Source organism: Chrysemys picta, chromosome 2 (genome assembly GCF_011386835.1).
Source record: "Chrysemys picta bellii isolate R12L10 chromosome 2, ASM1138683v2, whole genome shotgun sequence".
Classification (NCBI taxonomy): Eukaryota; Metazoa; Chordata; order Testudines; family Emydidae; genus Chrysemys; species Chrysemys picta.
Genome location: NC_088792.1, coordinates 170,686,330 through 170,704,420, shown reverse-complemented (window position 1 = coordinate 170,704,420; position 18,091 = coordinate 170,686,330). Strand labels below are relative to the sequence as shown.

Below are 18,091 nucleotides of genomic sequence, written 5' to 3'. Positions count from 1 at the left end.
TGGTTGTAAGAAAAATGCATTTTATTTCTTATAGATCACACAGTTGTTTCTTGTACAACACTTGCACATTGGCATGTTATCTGCAGAGGAAATAGAACACTTGCAAGCAGTCTGCAAACAAGAAAAAATGCCAGTAGAAATGTAAAGATTACAAAACATTTACATTCAAATGGTTTTATGTTGCTAGCCATGCCTATCTTAAGTCAGTATAACTCATGAGACTGTGGGCCACATCCTCATCTGGTATAATTGGCCTAGCTCCATTGACTTCAGTGGGGGTGGTCCAATCTGCACCTACTGAAGATCTGGCCCTGCTTGTGTACTCTTTGTATGCCTGCACAGGTAATTGTGTTATTCCTGAGATGCATTTCTCTATATCAAACTTGTTCTGCTTTATAACATAAGAACATAAGAATGGCCCTACTAGGTCAGACCAAAGATCCAGCTAGCCCAGTATCCTGTCTTCCAACAGTGGCCAGTGCCAGGTGCCCCAGAGGGAATGAACAGACCAGGTAATCATCAAGTGATCCATCCCCTGTCGCTCATTCCCAGCTTCTGGCAAACTGTATAGTTGAACAGTACTAAGACTGCAATTTACAGTCATTTAGAAAGCAACCAGTGTATTTTTATTGTGCTTTTGAGAGTTGTAGCCCAATATTATCATTATCAAGTCCTCTAATCACATGAACAGAAGAGAAAAATTCTTAGTAATTTGCATTATTTGTTGTTCCCAAAGCTACAAAGATTGACCAATAATACAGGAAAGTGAAGTAAAATTACCCCAGCTATTTAGACACCTAAGGCAATGTCTTTGTGGTACAGTCCTGCTGCTGCAAGATCCTGTTTAGCAACAGAAATCTGAGTGGTTACGGGGAGCAGAATCTGCCAAAGAAGAGAATGGTCTTAGTTTTATTGTGCCTGATGAAGAAGAGGAAAGGGTGATCTGCTGCAAACTGAATGGCAGAAATGAGACTTCGTGATGTCATAGAAGCCGCACTGGCAGCTGCAGCCTCTGTGCCTTCTTCATTGATCTCCACAAAGCACTTGTGAAAAACATTTGACAAAACCAGATTATTTTTCTCAGACATCCCTCTGAAATCAGCTCGGTCCTGACTGAAGGCATCTCGCATCCCCATGCTGCTCAAAGTAGATTTGAGGTCATAACTCTCTTCCATTTTGATCCTGGGCAGATACACGTCCACATCCATTTTCTCCATCATTTCTGAGCTGGTCCATCTGGATAATGTCTCATACGTCAAGTCTCTTTCTAGCTACAGTTAGTTAAAAAAGAGAGAATCAGAAATTACACAGTGAAAATGAAACTTCTTTAACATTGATGTCCTTCACAATCCTGAATGGAGAAACTATAGAGATGGTTTACAAATATAGTGAAGATCACTGAAAAGCTTCTGGCTAGTTTACAGGTGTCTTCTGAACTGTAAAGCAGTGTGTTTTCTTACAGCAGGTTAATGCAGTAACTGGAAGTTTGAACAGACTTTAAAGCCAGAAGGGATAATCACGATTATCTAGTCTGACGTCCTGCACATCACAGGCCACAGAATCATGCCCACCCTCTCCTGTAATAGGCCTATAACCTCTGGCTGAGTTACCGAAGTCTTCAAACCTTGATTTAAAGATTTAAAGCTACAGAGAATCCACCATTTACTCTAGTTCAAACCAGCAAGTGACACATGCCCCACGCTGCAGAGGAAGGTGAAACCCTCCTGGGTCTCTGCCAAGCTGACCTGGAGGAAAATTCCTTCCTGACCCCACATAGTGAATACTTTCAGTGTTGAATATTTGTAGTGTAATAGCAGCAGAGGCCTGTTTTACGTAATAGTAACCCAGTTAATTTATTGTTGTATCTGTTGAGCTTCTGGCATTCTAGCTTATCCGCATGCAATCTACCAGAAAAGTATGATTGTTAATTAATTACACATATACTTAAGTCAGTATTTGTTAGCTGAGTTGTTCTAAGTTATATTTTTCCTTATTTAAAATATTATTGTATGAAAATACATTTGGAAATCCGGCCACCTAGTATTTTTTCAAGAGGGGAGCTGGAAAGGAACAATGAAGATGATGGCAATTCCATCATCCCTTCTTGGAACTGATCCAGCAGAGCTTCTCCCCTTGCAAAACTCCAATTAAAGTTAGTGGGAGTCTTGCCGGAGAAAGGGCACTGCTGGCTCTGGTGTCCTTACAGATTAGTGCTGGGAAACCTTCAAAGATGTAGATATTTGTTTAGTATGAAGTATTCCCCTCTATCCTGGCTTTTTGTCTGGGGTTCTAGTAGTCTCTAGTTTTGCTTGTGCTAAAAGAACTGCCTTTCTTGGGGGATTTTGGGGCTGCTTCTTCTAGGACTGGATGACAGCAAGAAGTGCAAAAAAGTGTCGGGTCTGTGAAAATCTTGTCATAGGTCAAAAAAGGCTCAGATTCGCTGAGTGTTAGACAATGTTTTGGGGCTGTTCTTATTTTTTCCTGAGCCAGATCTTTTCACCCGTTCTTAATACAAGAATGGAGTGTCACCTACTATCAAACAGCAGCCATATAAACATGTAGGACGTAAAAACAATTGAATTCCCCGTATTAATATGATTGATTTCTTTACCATTTCTAGGCCAGTGGTGTCATCGCTGATGTCATTTGGTAGCAGTATGAGCATGCTCAGGTCATTATTGACATATGGGAGCTCAATAATGTGGGTGTGCACTGTTTGTATGTAGGTCCAATTAAATTTCTCTCTCTGGAACATCATCTGCACTGGCTTAGTTGTATTCTGCAACAAGGCAAAGGAGGACAAATGCCACTTTTAAAGGATCAGGTGAAAACAATATAGTTAAATATTAACATTAATTTTTCTTGCCTGTGTTACTTGTAATGAGTTAGGTTACTAAAAAGTGATACTTCATAGAACCAATTTATTTGTCATTATTTATGCTGATATTTCAACCTCTCAGTTTTGATACTGAGATTATGTCTGCACAGCAGTTTAAGCCCGGGTTTGAGCCCTGGCTCAAGGCAACCCCCCTTTGCATCCACACTCCAAATGTGCTAACCTAGGGTTCAGATCTAGGGTCACAGGATCCTGCAGGGCTGGAGGGCCCCAGCCAGTGTTTAGTTGGGACCTAGGGTCTGAGCCCTATTGGTTTCCTGTGTGCACGCAGCCCTCACTTGACTCGGGACCCAGAAGTCCTCCGGCTATATCCCAGAGTTCCCAGCGAAGAGAAGCAGGCAGCCAAAGCAGTGGCTGGAAGTGCCATTATTGCCTGGCTGAACCCGCTCCCACTTCCTGCTCCAGCTATTCCTTGCTGCTGCGTGGAGCTTGCCCGGAGCAGGGAGCAAAGCTGACAGGCAGGAGCTGGCTCCTAGTCGCTGGGATATTGGGGGTCATCCCTCCCCATCAGTGCTTGGTCCCAATCTGCTCTCTGTCCCTTGCTACCGGGCCCCCGCCCCCCGGTCTCCCTGGAGCTGCATCTGCAGGGGTGCAGTGAGCACTGTGAGGGTGGTGAGTGGGAGCTAGCCCCAAAACTTTCCCGCAGCCCCCTGGGGATCCTTGATCCCTGCCTCCCGGGATACAGTGGGTGCAGGCATAAGGGAGCCCACAGGGTGCTGGAGCACACTGCACTCTGGCCATGGGGATGCACTTCACCACTCCACAGCCAGCAGCCGCCAGGCTGGGGTGTGTGTTTTTCTTCAGGTACCTTCATTTTATGTCAAACTTCAAACAGACAAGAATAAATAAAAACCCAACCAAAGAAAAACACCTTCATTGAGCTTCTCATTTTAAAAATTAAGAATTGAAAAGTTTCATTTCAATAGTTTGACAGCCCTGGAGACCGATGTTCTCCTCATTACAGGTGCACTTGGGTATTTTCCTGCCAATGTGACTCGGCCTAGAGCTGGAGAGCCCAATTCTGAGATTAGAAAAAAGCCTTCTCAAACTGCAGTCATTCTACTGAGACAGCCACCAAAGGAGCTCATTATGTGGTTTATGTACTCCTGTGCGCCTTGTGGGCATCTAAGTCCCATCAGTAGCACCCTCACAGTTAGGAAACAGGGTGGGCAATAGGCTACAGTGTCAACATTATGGGGTGTGGGGTACTAGGCACTTAGGATATGTTTACTTTGACTCTGGTCTGTGCACTGCAGTGTGGATGCCAGAGCCCTAGGTTCAAGCACTGGTCAGAAAATCTTAACCTAGTGTTAAAATGCAATATAGACGCTCAAGCCCAGGGTTCTCTGACACAGGTCAGCTGACTTGAGTCCCACTAACCCGAGGCTGACATTGCTGTGTAAACACAGCCTGAAAACAGACCTGAACCCTAAGTTTCACTTCTGTGTATTGTCAGTTCCTCTGTTGGTTGAACTGAGTGCACTGTGTAGGGTGACCAGACAGCAAATGTGAAAAATCTGGACATGGGGTGGGGGGTAGTAGGAGCCTATATAAGAAAAATATAGGGACTGTCCCTATAAAATCAGGCCATCTGGTCACCCTAGTGCTGTTTGAATTGCAGATACTGCAGGGGAATTCTTATGATTTAATTAAAACAACTCTGACACCGTGAGGATTTAGAGACCGGCAGGCTTTTGAAAATGGAGGGACTGAGTCTCTCCCTAGCTTTTCTATCTGTTCCAGTCCACCAGCATTTATGACATTTCATGGCTTAGTCACATACCTTGTTCATTCTGAAAGGTTGTTCCTTTGTAAATCCATCCTTAAATTTCTTTGCCCAGTTTCCTTTGAAGTAGAGGGCATTGACTAGCACCAGTTTGGTGAGTGAATCAACAGAGTTGACAGGCAATAGCGCCTGGATTTTACCTTTAGGAAATAGTGAGACAGTCATATATTTGTGCAGCTTTTCTGCTTGGAGTAAATTTAGGAGTTTTGGAATATGTGCTATTGAGATCATACTTGTAGGGCAGCTTCCTGTCTTAAGAGACTATTGTGAAATATCCTCAAACATTGGGCTGGGATCTGTGGTCCCCTTCAGTGACTTTGCCCTACTCAGGCTTCCTCTTGCTAGTAATAACCCCGATTGATAGTCTTAATCTAGATTCCTCCCATTGACAGAGAAAGAAGACTGAAGAAAAAAAGGAAGAGGTGGGGATGTGTCAAAATAAAAAAAAAATCCAGTGTGGCCTCCAAGAGAGGAAACTAATTTTGCGTGAGGCTTATAGATACTACTGTGGTGAGTATGGCCTACACGTGATAAAAGTACAGTATAAAGATATAAGAGGCTCATAGTTTATCTCTCGGGCTGCAGAATCTCACCCTGGTGCTGAAACATCTTTACCCCTTTCTATTTTTGGAGGAGAAAAGGCCTACAAACTCCTCTGAGGAGTTTCAGCAGAATGTACCCTTTCTGTCAGACTGTTTCATGACACTATTTATAACAGAAAATGAACCCCCCAAACACATTGCATGGAATCCCATCAAAATGAAACACATTTTGCTATGTAAGTATTTGTATCAGGTCAAACACTGTGGTACCTTATTGCCTTCAAACACATGAAGGTTAAATTGTTATAATAAATATTTGTGCAAATGGAAAGCAATAGTCATCAGTGTTTTTCCTTGTGGTGCGAGTAGTATTATAACTGAAAGGGAATGTCAACGTTTTCTCTCTCTCCCCTCATAAACAATTTAGGGTAGGAAAATACATGATGTCTCTTTGTAAATGGTAAAAGAACAGTCCTGAGCTCACCTTCAGTCTGGCATTCAACACTGGAATTGATTTCTCTTCTGACTTCTTCTGCTGCTCCCATGAAATCAACAGCTTGTGGCTCTGTGTGGTAATATTTTTTAATCAATTGTAAATATTCCTTCAAGGCAAGAGAGAGACAAGTCTTACATATTATTTAGCAATATATCTGTGCCAACTACTGCCAAATAGAAAAGAGAGTTCATGTTATGACACAGTTTACTAGGAGCATAAAGCTCTGTCTTCAGAGAAGCAAAATGTTTTTAGTTATATATGTTATCAATCATTTACTCATCTATGAATGTTCATGTATAGATACAGTCCAGTCCAGAAAAGCAAATAAAAAGAATACCTGTAATCTTGATATGAGTATCTATAAAGTCAGTGAGAAATAAATCTTAAAGGATAATAAACCATTTTGCAGATGTAATTAAAATATTTGCATTTAGGTCTTGTATGGTTTGTTGTCATAGACCAATCATAAAGATGAATTGTATCCCTATTACACAGATAGATGAACTGCTTCACTTACTTTATTGAAAAGTGATGATTTTTCTCCATATATCTGGTTGACACTTTTAAGCAAGTAATTTTTAGTGGGTTGGTTAATTTCAGAGCTAAGTGCCTGAAACCCTGCATGGATATTGCTTGAGTTCTCCAGATTGGCCTTGAAAGAAGGAAGAAATATTCTGGTTATTTATCTGCGATTCTAAGAAAGTGATTCAGAACTTCTAATATCATATATTGTACATAGCTCCACTGGTGACAGTTGCATGTAATATCCTGTACAGTTACTCAAGTAATTTTTTGTGAACTGTGTGTTGATATGAATGAGGGGCACTAAACCTATCAATAAAATCTCCACACAGTGGACACACCATAGACAGTGTGAGCAAGAGGGAGCTCTGTAATACACTGAAATATAAAGTTATCTAGAGAAATTATTAAAAAACAAAGCATACGCACAGAGACAGTGATAGTACAGTTTCTGCACAATGCCTGGAGACTTAGCTATGTGATGCCCATTAGCATTTATGAAAGTCCTATAACCAAAAATTCCTATATATCACATTGAAAGTTGGCCCCAAATGTGTAGAACTAGTGATTCCAATATTGGCTGATAGTATTAGTTTGAAAACTGTTTGTATTGTTGCACATGAAGCAGGTAAAATTATGATGTCAACTTATTTAAGGAAGTTAAGCAGGAAGTCAGTAATTTTGGGCACAGTGCAAGGTGCTTATTACCTATGAGAGTTAAGAATATATGAAGATAAGAATAGCCACACTGGATCAGAGCAATGATCCATCTAGCCCAGGATCCTGGCTTTGGACAGTGGCCAGTGCCAGATGCTTCAGAAGGAATTAACAGAATGTAACGAGTGATCCATCCCCTGTCATCCAGTCCCAGCTTCTGGCAGTCAGAGGTTTAGGGAAACCCAGAGCATGGGGTCATGTCCCTTGCCATCTTGGCTAATAGCCATTGATGGACCTATCCTCTATCCTCCATGAACTTATCTAAGTCTTTTTTGAACCCAGTTATATTTTTGGCCTTCACAACATCCCCTGGCAACAAGTTCCACAGGTTGACTGTGTGCTGTCTAAAGAAGTACTTCCTTATGTTTGTTTTAAACCTGCTGTGTATTAATCTCATTGGGTAACTCCTGATTCTTGGGATCTGTGAAGAGGTAAATAACATTTCCTTATTCACTTTCTTCACACCATTCATGATTTTAAGGGCCTCTAACATATCCCCCCACCCTCCCCAGCCATCTCTTTTCCCAGATGAACTGTCTCTGTCTTTTTAATCTCCCCTTTTATAGAAGCTGTTCCATACCCTTAAGCATTTTTGTTGCCATTCTCTGTTGCATTATCTCTGGCATTATGTAATTTCCTGTCTTATTATCTATCCCATTCCCATTGGTTTCTAACATTGTTTTTTCACTGTCTCTACACACTGAGCAGATGTTTTCAGAGAACTAGCCACAAGATCCCTTTCATGAATGATAAGAGCTAATTTAGACACCATCATTTTCTATGTACACCTGGGATTAGTTTTCTGATGTGCATTACTTTGCATTTCTCAACATTGAATTTCATCTGCCATTTTCTTGCTCAGTCACCCAGTTTTGTGAGATCCTTTGCAGTCAGCTTTGAACACTATTATCTTGAATAATTTTGTATTGTCTGCAAACTTACTCTCCACCCCCCTCCCTCCCCTGGATAATTTATAAATATGTTGAATAGCACTGGTCCCAATACAGATCCTCAGGTGACCCGCTATTTACCTCTCTCCACTGTGAAAACTGACAGTTTATTCTTACCCTTCGTTTCCTGTCTTTTTAACCAGTTACTGTTTTATGAGAGAACCTTCCCTCTTATCCCACGGCTGCTTACTTTGCATAAAAGCCTTTGCTGAGCAACCTTGTCAAAGGCTTTCGGAGAGCCCAAGTACACTATATCCACTGGATCACCCTTATCCACATGTTGTTGACCCCCTCAAAAAATTCGAATAGATTGGTGAGGCATGATATCCTTTTACAAAAGCTGTGTTGACTCTTTCAACATATTGCGTCTGATCATTCTGTTTTTTAGTATAATTTCAACCAATTGGCCTGGTACTGAAGTTAGGTCTGTAATTGCCAGGATCACCTCTGGAGTCTTTTTAAAAAATGCTATTGAGGGAAAAGTACAGGAAATACAATCCATTAAACTTACTATAGAAAATAAATTAGAGAAATAAAGATTGTATCAGTGTTCAAAAAATGCAGGGTGTCTCAGAATTTGGGATCATAGTACATTCATATCCTACAAGCATATGACAGTGAAGGATGTATGAAACAATTTGAAATTTCTAAACACACAGGAAGTTCCCTCAACCCCACTTGCAGCACTTCCATAATCTCAAAATGATGATATCCTGTTGCAAACGGTATGAGCTCTAATTGCTAACAGAGAGGGAGCAGTTAGAGCTAGACACTGGGCTTTATGCCAGTCTGTATGATGAGCTCCTACTGGCAGAAAGTAAACCCTTTCTCCACTAGTGGGGTCTTTGGCTTGTCAGGAGAGCCCCAAAGGTGGGTGGTGTTGGCTAGGAAGAGTTTGGCTGTCAAATGCACTGGTTAATTAACACTCTTGACCATCATCCGCTGTCAGGTCTTTTGTATAGCCAGCCACACTTTACAGGTGCTGAACTGTAGGGTAGGGAGTTAGTGAAAAGACCATCTCTCCTCCACCATTGGGGAATCCTACCAGAGATGCAGCAGGGGCGGAGAGGATTGTGATTTGCTCTCCCTTGCACCAAAAATGATGACTCAAGCACTCTCTATCTAACACTAAAATGACTGATAAAGGACTTTTCAGGGTGCCATAGAAATATTCTCTAACATGATTTTTTATGCCCATTTACACCCAGCAGAATAATTTGATCTAACATTTCAGCACAGCAGTGTATTTCTTTAGCATTGTCATGGGGAAAATCCCTCCCTCTCAAACTCTCACAGGCATGTCTCTTGTGTGAGCCAATAATATCTTAATTTCACCCAGCACTGCATTTACATGTGTGAGAGCAGCCTTGATGCTGTTGTAAGCAGGGATCATGTCTTTAAGAGTGCAGAGCACACTTTAATATTCAATAGCTAGAAATTTAACAATAACAAAAAAGGGAAACCCCACAAATTTAAAAAAGAGAAAGGCAAAGAACCACAGAGAATGGTCACAACTCTGCGGAGTCCCTCAAATGAGGAAATACAAGTCACACCTTTTGCAATTTACATAAAAGGGAAGGATGTCTCTCTTGTTGTATCAGGGACAATATTACAGGAGGAAACCTCTCAGAATACCATACTCATTCATTGTGTACATTTAACAGGAGAAAGGCAAACCAAAGTGAATTCAAACATGGAAGGAAAGGCAGTCTAAAAAAGACTATATTAAGTTATAAAAGTTATATGCCTATAACTTGGACACCTTAGACATACCTTTTTAACACTGATACATGGAAGCTCCTCCATTTTGGAATAGGCTCGTCGTGGTTTTACGGTTGTGATGTCAACTCCAGCTCCTCCAACTTTGTTAAAGTGAAGCACCTACAATGAGAATTGCAAACAGAATAGAAGCAGTGAGAGATAGATCACTTGATATGTAAGATCTTATGGTTAAAGCAGAAGACTTGGGGTCAGGAGACCTGGATCTTGGTTCTGTTCTTGCCTCTGCCCCAACTTGCTGTGTGGTCTTAGGCTAGTCACTTAGGGTACGGCTAGACAGCAGTTAAACACCTGTGGTTGGTGGGGTCAGCTCACTTGGGCTTGCACAGCTTGGGCTTCAGGGCTGTAAAACTGAAGTGTAGGCACTGGGGCTTGGGCTGGAGCCTGAGCTCTGGGAGGGTCCCTGTGAGGGAGAAGGATCCCAGCGCACGGGCTCCAGTCCGAGCTTGAAGGGGTCTTTTATTCCAGTTTCTGCCTGACTGAATAGTGTGTAGAACACTACCTTTAGCCCTCCTTGTAGCATCTTGTAAACACCCATAGCTACCAATTTTCTAGAAACGAGAAGTATAGCTGCACCATCCAAAATATGTAACAACAAGCTAGCATGTGTGTGGGTCAGTAAAGCGCTATGCAGCATTGGGGGCGGGAGGGTTAAGCCTTAGCGCCAGGAGCAGATGGTTTAAGGGGAATGAGATATGCTTGGTGAAAGGAGTCGTTGACCTCAGGGGCAGAGGAGGTGAGGGGTGTTCGTGTCTGAGCTAGGTGGAATCTGGGGGAGGTCCTTGCCCCTTGTAGGAGGGAGGGTTGAGAAGGCAGGCCTCTCAGAGGGGGAGGGAGAGGGCAGAACTTTAAGCACAGTGAGAGGGCAGTGCACCTCAAAGACCGCAGCTAGCATACCTGTCTCTCTCTATGATCCCAGCCACAATCCTCTTGTAATAATTGGGCCTCCCAAATTATCCTAATTGTGAGCTCAACTGTGAAAAGTGAGTGAGAGCTTGTAAAGTGTCACAATAACCTATAACAACAGATGTTGATAGGAAAAGTTGCAAAAGGGAGACAGACTGAATTACTCGCAACAAAAAGGCCCATGTCTGCAACTTAAGGACTGTGTTAAGATCTTGCCTCGAAAACAAGAAAAGCCGGGGACTGGAAATCACTGGACCAAAACTGGTGTGTCAGATCTTAACTGGCAAACAAAATAATGAGGGATGGGGCATAGACAACTCATGCCTGATGATACTGTGGGTGGGGCACACAATGTAAAGGGGGGGCACATGACCACTCCATGTGTTGCCTCTGGGAAGAAGTTCAAGCCCCACCTCCCTGGGCCAGAGCAGCCAATCCTGCCAGCTCCTGGGAGTCTGGGGACACAGGAACGGGTAGCACAAGCTGGAGTCCTGTCCTCCCCGCATTACGTTTCCGGCTCATTTGGCCCCTGTCCCCGGCAGCTGGGCCCAGGCAGGGATCGGAGTTGGGGGGGCTGCTGCCACCGCCTCCCCAGCCGGGATCTCATGCAGACAGTGATCCTGAGTGGAGTCAGCTGGCATGAGAAGTGGCTCCATTCCCTCAGCTCCCTGCCTGGCCCGGGCGATTGGGGGAGGGGCCCAGTGAGCTGGAAGTGCCCAGGGAGAGGTACTGCAAGAGAAGGACAGAGCCGCCCTCCCTTGGTGGCAGGCCGAACAGAGCAAGCCCTGCATGGGCAGCTCGGCACTCGCCAAAATCGGGGAAGGGGGGGAAGGGGCAGCACTTGCCTCTGCATGCCCCTGCCCCTCGCTACGCTTCGCCTATGGGATGGGGTAGACCACCCTTCAGTCCCTCTTGGGGTTCTTAAAAGAAAAGAGCCTTTGGGACTGGGAGGGGAAGGCAGATGGATGTGATTGGTGACTGACTGAAAGACAAGAGAAGGGGAAAAAGTGAATGTCACCATTACAGCTGCCACCCCTCTGTCTCCTGGGACCCCAGGATCTAGCATGACACCATTGTGCCTTTTTCTTCCTAATCTCGAGAGATGTCCTGACCAGACTGGGCCAAGAAAGGGGACCCAAGTGACCTCGCCACCTGCTCCAGCTGAATCCCAAACACCACCTAAGATGTAAGACTGCCTCTTTCTCACTCCCCCTTCACACTCGCACTCTTTTTGTGTCCTTTTCCTTCTCCACCTTATTTCTGGCCAGTCAGGACTGTATGTTTTGCAACACTGCTGTAAGACTGAGGCCAGAAAGGCAGCTAAAAGCAATGCCCAAAACAGCCTGATACTTGTACAAGTCTCCAAGTGGCTGACAAGATCATGAGCTGTGCCTGTGTTTCTCCAGCAGTGAGGTTTCAAGTGAGAGTCAAAGCCAGAGACAGAAGCTGCATTTTCTATCTTTGATGTTCTTTTCTTTCCCCTTTTGTTTGTCTTGTTTTGTCTTCTAGGAAAGAGGATTATACTTTAACAACAACGGCAACAATGACAGCTCCAGCCCATCTCAGCAAACTTCTTCTCTTTTCCCCAGACAGACAATTAGGGCATGTCTACACTGCTGTGATCACTCTCTTGTCAATTCAGGCACTTCACTGGAATGAGAAGATTAAGGGAATTTGACCAGAGAACGGATCCTGTCGACCCAGCACGGTGTAGACACCGCTGTAAGACGATCTAAGGTACCTCAATTCCAGCTACATTATTCACATATCTGGAGTTGCGTAACTTAGGTCAACTTACCCCCCCCCCCCCCCGTAGTGTAGACAACGCCTTGGTGTAATCTTTAACACCATTTAAAAGGCTGTCAGACTAGGGGAGGTTCTGTCTTCAGCTAAAGGGAAAGAAAACAAGGGATGCTGTTAAAATAAAAGCCTTTTTAAATATATTAACTATTGTTTCTTCTTTTCTGTATCTTTAATAAAAGGTTTAAAGGATTTTTAGTGGTGTGTTTGCCCTGGTACCAGGCTGGCTGTGGTCTCTGTATACCAACCTCCAAACCTTGTTTTAAATTGTTTGATGTTGGACAGCGACAGAATCATGTTAACAAATTTGACTCTTTCGGCCTCTATATATTCCATCTAAATTAATACAACAGTCCCTCACCCACATCAGTAAGCACCAGCTGTTGTACAACGCATGTTACTCAATAGTAGTGGCATTTCTCAAAAGCTGACATTCTCTGTAGTCCCAACTTACCTTTGCCATCTGATCTGCAGTGTTACCTTTGGCTCCAAGGTACACAGTGGCCAGGGTAGTTGAAATACTCCAAGGGGAAAACAAGATATTTGTGTTGGCTTGTGTCTTACACTCATGTTTGAAAAGGTCGAGGGCAAAACCAGTGTTTGCCACATTCAGAGATTCCATTATTTGAAACCTGGAAAGTGAGAGAAAAGAAAATACATCTCCAGCTGGCAGCTCATTGCGTAATACTGGTGATTGCTGCCCAACCCTATTTCCTACTGAAGAAATTAAAGTGATTTGAAAGTTTCTGAGGTGCAGCTACCCTGAGAGCTAAGCTTTTCAGTGCAGGCAGCTAAATAGTCATTTGGACCTTAGTATGTGCTACGTGTCTGTGTTAAAACACATTTCCCTCACTTCAGTTATTTCATAGAGACCCTTCTACAGTATGTGTTAAGCCTTTTCTTTTCAAAAGGCCTCTGATAGAGGATATTGATTTTATTTATAGATGTGACCCAAAGATACCTTGTGGCAATGAGTTCTGCTGGCTTTTTCCGCATTGTGTATAGTATTTTGTTTTGAACTGAAGGAAGCTCTGGAAGTTGAAGGAACACATTTTAGTCTCTCAGGAGTCTATGGGCTGCTCACTTCAACCATCTGCTATCTGTAAAAAGCAATAGAGGGTCCTGTGGCACCTTTAAGACTAACAGAAGTATTGGAAGCAATACTTCTGTTAGGCTAGGTCTACACTACCCGCCTGAATCGGCGGGTAGAAATCGACCTCTCGGGGATCGATTTATCGCGTCCCGTTGGGACGCGACAATCGATCCCCGAATCGACGCTCTTACTCCACCAGCGGAGGTGGGAGTAAGCGCAGTCGACAGAAAACCGCAGAAGTCGATTTTGCCGCCGTCCTCACAGCGGGGTAAGTCGGCTGCGATACGTCGAATTCAGCTATGCTATTCACGTAGCTGAATTTGCGTATCTTAAATCGACTCCCCCTGTAGTGTAGATGTAACCTCAGTCTTAAAGGTGCCACAGGACCCTCTATTGCTTTTTACAGATTCAGACTAACATGGCTACCCCTCTGATACCATCTGCTATCTGTTATTCATGGTATATGATTGGCCATCTAAGTTGCATGTAATTTTCTATTCCTTGATTACATAGTGTATAGTGAAATAGGTAGATGCACACAGAACAGCTCCTTTTTTTATAACAGAGGGAAGAAGGAGAACTTAATGAAACTGAATGGTAATAAATTTAAAGTAATAAAGGAAAAATCTTTACACAATGCACAAATTTACCCATGGAGTTCATTACCACAGGTACCATTGAGTCATCAAGAACTTAGTAGGATTCAAGAGAGAATTAGATGGTTATATGGCTAATGAGAACATTAAATAGCTACTTTAGCTACGATAAAAATATTATAAGGGTTAACCCCTCATGGGTCATTGCATATGCCTGCAACTAACTGGGTTAGGAAGAAGCTTCCTCTTTTGCAAGTTATTCCATAGTTGGCCACCGTGGGACTTCTTGCGCTTTCCTCTGCAGCATCTGGTATTAGCCACGGCTACAGACAGGATACTAGACTAAATGAACCCCTGATACAATTGTTTGGGGCAATTCCAATGTTCCTGTTTGTGCAAACAAAAGCCCTTTGACTTGGATGTTTGTAAAGAGTGAATAAATCAGAAACAAACATGGTCAAATTGATCAACCATTCAGAATGTTTCTGAACACTTTGCTATATTCAGTGAGCTAGACTGCCAACTACTATATGTCAAATACCATGTATTCCTTTCTTGTCTTTCAAAAATCTCCTGAAATCCTATCCCTTCTGAGAAACATTCCGGCTGTAACAATCTGTAATCACTCTGACTTATTCAGTATTTTATTTTTCTGAATGGTACTCATGCATACTATTAGATTTCCAGCTCTTCAGGGCAAGAATTCCTTTTGGTGTCTGTGTGGGGAGGAGGTAGATTACAAATATATGCAGTATTATTATTTATTATTTGTATTACTTTTTGCAGCCCCAGATATGGAGCAGGGACCCCATTGAGCTAGCTACAGCACAAATGCTGAAAAAGACAGTCCATGCCCTAGACAGTTTACAATCTAGGTAAGTACTATTTTGATGTAAATAATAACACTAGAATACAGTAACTTTAATATATACACAGGTCCATACTCTGCCCCAATTAACACATCACTCAGTGGAGTTGCATAAAATATAAGTAGGCTTGGAAAGATTAGATTTTTATCAGTAAACATTGATTTCACCGTACACACAAACTGATGAAAAAAATATTTCCATCGATCCTAATCAAAATTACACGTACTCAAAGTAAGAAAAATGCTGCTTGGGAACACATTAGTGATTTATACTTTTGAATTAGGCTTGGTACAAATGAACTACAAAAGGAATAGTAAAAATAGGTATGGCTTGTTGATTTAAGAATATTTACTTTGTATATTTTGATGTTGACAGTTTGTGTATTTAACAGTTTAGAAAGCTTTAACATTTGAGTCTCAACATCTACTGTCATGAAAAAATTGTCTGACACACACACCCCAATTTCACTCAACAGTGACAATTTAAATCCATGTAAATCTAAAAAATACTGAAAAATGGACATTGATATTATCCAACAAAATTTAAAAAAAAAACAACCTAATTCTGCCAAGTCTAAATGTAAATCACAACAGAATTTGACCTTCTTGTTTATTTTTCTGTAAGAGATTAAAGTTAACTCTCTCTTCTAGACAGTATCTGCTGTCTTGTTAAAATATGTTCCTTACTACATTGCTTTCATCCAAAGTCCCTCCACGTATACTTTCTATGCATTTACCAACACCACAGTATATCCATGAGAATGAAAATGTGGAACCTATAGAAGTAATTACAATACCTTGTTTTGCTCAAGGATGAAGTCTTGCACTCAGTGTCTTTCTTGGGTTTGCTACAATTCACACACATGGTAGGCTGAATATATAGTGTTTCTTTCACCCCTCCCACAGAAAGATTTCCAATGACTCAGAATGTTGCAGTTTAGTTTTGCCGAAAGGGAATATCTCTATGGAAGCACTGAACCATCCCATAAGAGCTGGACGTAAAGGGATGGTGGGAATGATCTCATGTACAGGACTGGCTGCCACATTGTTACTACAGGCATTTCATGGGAACAGGCTAGTAATGACTTGAACCAGCACTACTTGAAACAACTTTTGCTTTGTAATGTGTCGATTTCCACATAATGCAGTATCTGATCGCTTTCTCCCATGAGGTCGTCAGTTAATGACCTGCAAGGGAGGGAGATGGAGAAAGGCCTTGTGCCCTTTTTACTGCTCCATAATGTGTGAAAAATACATGGGAGGGTGCTTGTCACGGGGTTCAGGGGAATATATATATTATAAATATTTCAGGTTTGTCTACTTATTGCAGGAGTAGAACTAATGAAATTATAACATCCTAAGAGAGACAAGGGACAGAGGTTGCTGAACAAGCAGGGATTTTTCATCTGACTCCCCCCCTGTGATTTAAATAGAACAGTTCTCTCTGAGACCAGGGACCTTGCTGGCTAACCCTGTGAGTTGTGCTAATTTGCTTCATCGCTTTAGAAATCCATGCAACTTTAACTAACAACAAGATGGTGACATCCTTCCCCAAGCTCATTCCAGAGAAATTGTGAGGCCATGTCACACTGCGCCACTGCAGAGTATCTGGTAAAGACGCTCTATGCTGCTGGGAAAGAGTTCTCCCGTCGGCATAAAAAGACCCCACCCACATGAGCAGCAGAAGCTGTGTCAGAGGGAGAAGCTCTCCCACTTCATAACGCTGTGCCCATAAGTGCTTATATTGGTGTAACTTACGTTGCTTAGGGGTGGAATATTCACACCCCTGAGCAACATAAGTTTTGCCGACATAGGCTATGTCTACACTGCAGCCTATGTTAAAGCAACAGCCACTCTTTACCAATAGCTGTTATTAGCCAAAGTGGATGAATAGTATCTCACTTATAATTCTGTAGATGCAGCAATATTCACTTACCAGGAACTGAATCAATGTAGGTAATTCTGCTGTATTTAGGATTTCAAGCTTTGGTCTCCAGATTGTTTCTGTTTTGACTTCCACAGAATTAGCATAGCATAGGAGTGGGCTCTGTTGGCCTCTGGTGCTGCAGAACTGGTTGCACTTTGGAAAGTTATAATTATAACCTGTTTTGTTTGTCATTTTTAAGAGACTTAATTTGGCTTGAGTTATCTTGGTAAGCCTTCCCCATTCACTGGGTGAATGACAGATGTACTGGGCCAGTTTCATCCCTTAGTGTAATCAGTGGTGTTACATCAAGGATGTTACATCTTGGGAAATGGTTGTGGTGTACTGTACACACATGTGCAGTACAAGATTAAATTAAAGACTTTTGTGGTTATTCAATATAATTTCTAAGTAGCCCAATATTTTTAAAGCTGTCTTCTCTTAAATCCTATTCTCCTGTGACTTTTAATCTACACAAAATTATACTCAAAAGGACAATATACATTAGATCAGTGTGATGGGATGAGAGATAACAATAAAAAACCATCCTCAAGTTCTTCCATTTACTGAGGTTCTCCAAGGAAAACACAAAAGCGAGTAGGAAGTGGTGCTGGTGATTTGGTAATTGAGGAACTCTTCCCTCTAAAATAATGCTAAATTAAGGCACCAGCATGTTGTTAGAAGACACTGTGTTGGGGGAGGTGCTGTCTTTCTGAAGGGATGTAAATGTGAGGGATTGTCCGCTGTGGTCATTCAAGCTTCCATTGCACTCTGTGCAGGACTAATATTGATCATTTCAGTGACCTGGCAAATTTCCACTTGTGTAATGGCATTCTGCCTACGTCTCTTCCTCCTGCAATTAATTCAGTCTTTTTCTTCACTTGTTTTTCTACTCTATTCAGTGTTTCTCTCTCTAATTAAAGAAATACAAGTTTCTTTCCAAAATTGAGGCATCTTCTATTATAAGTATTCTTCTCTTGCTCCCCCCAAGTCTTGTTCAACTTTTTCAGACTGCTCAGGGGCTGAAACTTTCCATGGCTGGTTTCTGCCAACAAGTGACTTGGTTTTGGAAATTTTTGCCAAAATCTGTACTGTTCATGACTCCTATTTGTTTACAAACACATTTATTCCAGTGAGAAATCTTGTTCATGCAGAACTCTCAGAGTAAAATTATTTGGTTCAAATTTGATGTTTTGTAGATCTCTGTTAGATCTAA

General features: G+C 42.2%; 1 protein-coding gene across 2 annotated transcripts; it reads right to left on the bottom strand.

Moving 5' to 3' along the window:
• LOC101931054 (serpin B10-like) lies at positions 1-17,025 on the bottom strand. 2 transcript variants are annotated; one of them, XM_042860592.2, is made up of 8 exons: positions 16,888-17,025; positions 12,849-13,026; positions 9,683-9,790; positions 6,238-6,372; positions 5,709-5,826; positions 4,680-4,822; positions 2,612-2,779; positions 1-1,271 (listed from the first exon to the last, which is right to left on the bottom strand). In XM_042860592.2, exons 2-8 carry the CDS (start codon positions 13,014-13,016, stop codon positions 867-869), a joined length of 1,245 nt encoding a protein of 414 aa, XP_042716526.2. In that variant the 5' UTR covers positions 13,017-13,026; positions 16,888-17,025; the 3' UTR covers positions 1-866. The 2 variants fall into 2 exon arrangements, with proteins under 2 accessions (XP_042716526.2, XP_005307133.3); XM_005307076.4 differs by lacking the exon at positions 16,888-17,025 and adding an exon at positions 15,749-15,905.
• Between the last annotated feature and the right edge of the window lie 1,066 nt (positions 17,026-18,091).